General features: G+C 38.1%; 1 protein-coding gene across 4 annotated transcripts in view; it reads right to left on the bottom strand.

Moving 5' to 3' along the window:
- Positions 1-1,497, bottom strand: part of tab1 (TGF-beta activated kinase 1/MAP3K7 binding protein 1) — a 31,012-nt gene that overhangs the window by 27,231 nt on the left and 2,284 nt on the right. For 2 of the 4 annotated variants that reach the window (XM_013915082.1, XM_005749803.2), the window contains exon 2: positions 503-633. In XM_013915082.1, coding sequence (XP_013770536.1) covers positions 503-633 — 131 coding nt within the window. Of the gene's footprint in view, positions 1-502; positions 637-1,497 lie in introns of all 4 variants that reach the window. The other 2 variants (XM_005749802.1, XM_005749801.2) reach the window with 1 other exon arrangement.

Genomic DNA, 1,497 nt, shown 5'->3' with positions numbered 1-1,497 from the left:
CAGAGAGTTGGTGTCGTAAACGTCTTCAAGCAACTTAAAGAAGTCCAGATGCTTTTCTTTGCAAGCTCCTTTGACTATGATGACCTGGATGACTGAGAACCTTCACAGACATATTCAGTGACTCAGACATTACCAGTGCACATTTAAAGCTACATGTTTATGTGCTCTGCCCAGGCATTGCTGTGTTTTCCTGCTAAGTCCAAGATCTTTGTTTTTCTGTGAGATTAAATAAGAAACTATTCAGGATTTTACTGGTAAGAAACACTGCTACCGACAAGTTTGATCATAAATCTCAGTACAGTTTTAAGTGAATGAGTCAGCAAGTTTCCTTACAACATTAGTAAGGACTGGCCCAAGTAAACAGACAAACCCAAAATGGATGCATTATGCATGTTCCCTGCTCAGTATTAGTTTAATTCTTGCACTTTACTAAAGCAGCTCTGAACAAGTCACAGTTCAAAACAATGACCCTTATTTGTCTCACACTGGACGAATCGTGTACCTGAACCTGAGGTGTCCATCCTCGTTGGGGTGGCTCTGAGTTCCTTTGCCATCAGGGCCGTACACACAGTTGGGTGCTGTTCCGACCCCACACATCTGACACAGAGGCAGGTCATCTGTCCAGCTTTGATGCTGCTAATAAAAAAAAGAAAGAAATCAAAAAAGAAAAATCAAACAAATACTTGGCCTACGTGCTAAACTCAAGTTTGAAAGCAGTATTTGTTTAAAATAAAAGATTTAAACTGACACAGAAATGAATTAAACTGTCATCACAGATATTTTCCCTACACCTTTATCCTATAAAGTTGCCATAATGAAGACACCCCAGCATCAAACCAGCTTTGATATGATGAGGTTTCATTGACATTTGAATTTATTAAATGGTCCAACAGGAAATTACAAACACTTCTGTCAGATGCAGCAACACACTCAGCACTGATGGTACTTTTGTTTGTACTGCAGCCTCCCTGAGCCAGAAAAATAGGTCATTCATCATTAGGTGCTCCTATTATACTATACTATACGATTTATTTTGCATTACTCTTAAGTATATTTCACTGTTAACATTGTAGATGACGTTCCTGGTGTCAGTCACTATAAACACATTCAGTATACTTGTAATGGAAAGTGTCGTACACAGTCGTGGTGAAAACAAAGCACATCCTCTTTCAATTCTAAAGTTTTATTATTATAAAGTTAGGTTTTTATTATTTACACAAATTAAGCCAAAATGGAGAAACTGTGTGTGAATAAACTAAGCACACCGTTACTTACACTGCTTCCAAGTGAACACCTCTATAACATCAGACATTTTGGCTGTTGAGATGTGTGTGACACGCATAAGGAAAGACGCTAGCGATGATGTTAGAGAAGTAAGTGCTGTCTCAATCAGTCTGGGGATGGTTGGAAAGGTTAGAAGTTCTTTTCTAAACAATTTGAAACTGGGTACAATATTATATTATACTGTGGTATAATATGCCATTTAACGCCCGTGAT

The sequence above is a fragment of the Pundamilia nyererei genome, unplaced genomic scaffold (assembly GCF_000239375.1).
Source record: "Pundamilia nyererei isolate P.nyererei 1_Seehausen unplaced genomic scaffold, PunNye1.0 scaffold00255, whole genome shotgun sequence".
Lineage (NCBI taxonomy): Eukaryota > Metazoa > Chordata > Actinopteri > Cichliformes > Cichlidae > Pundamilia > Pundamilia nyererei.
This window is presented reverse-complemented; position numbering and strand designations above follow the sequence as displayed.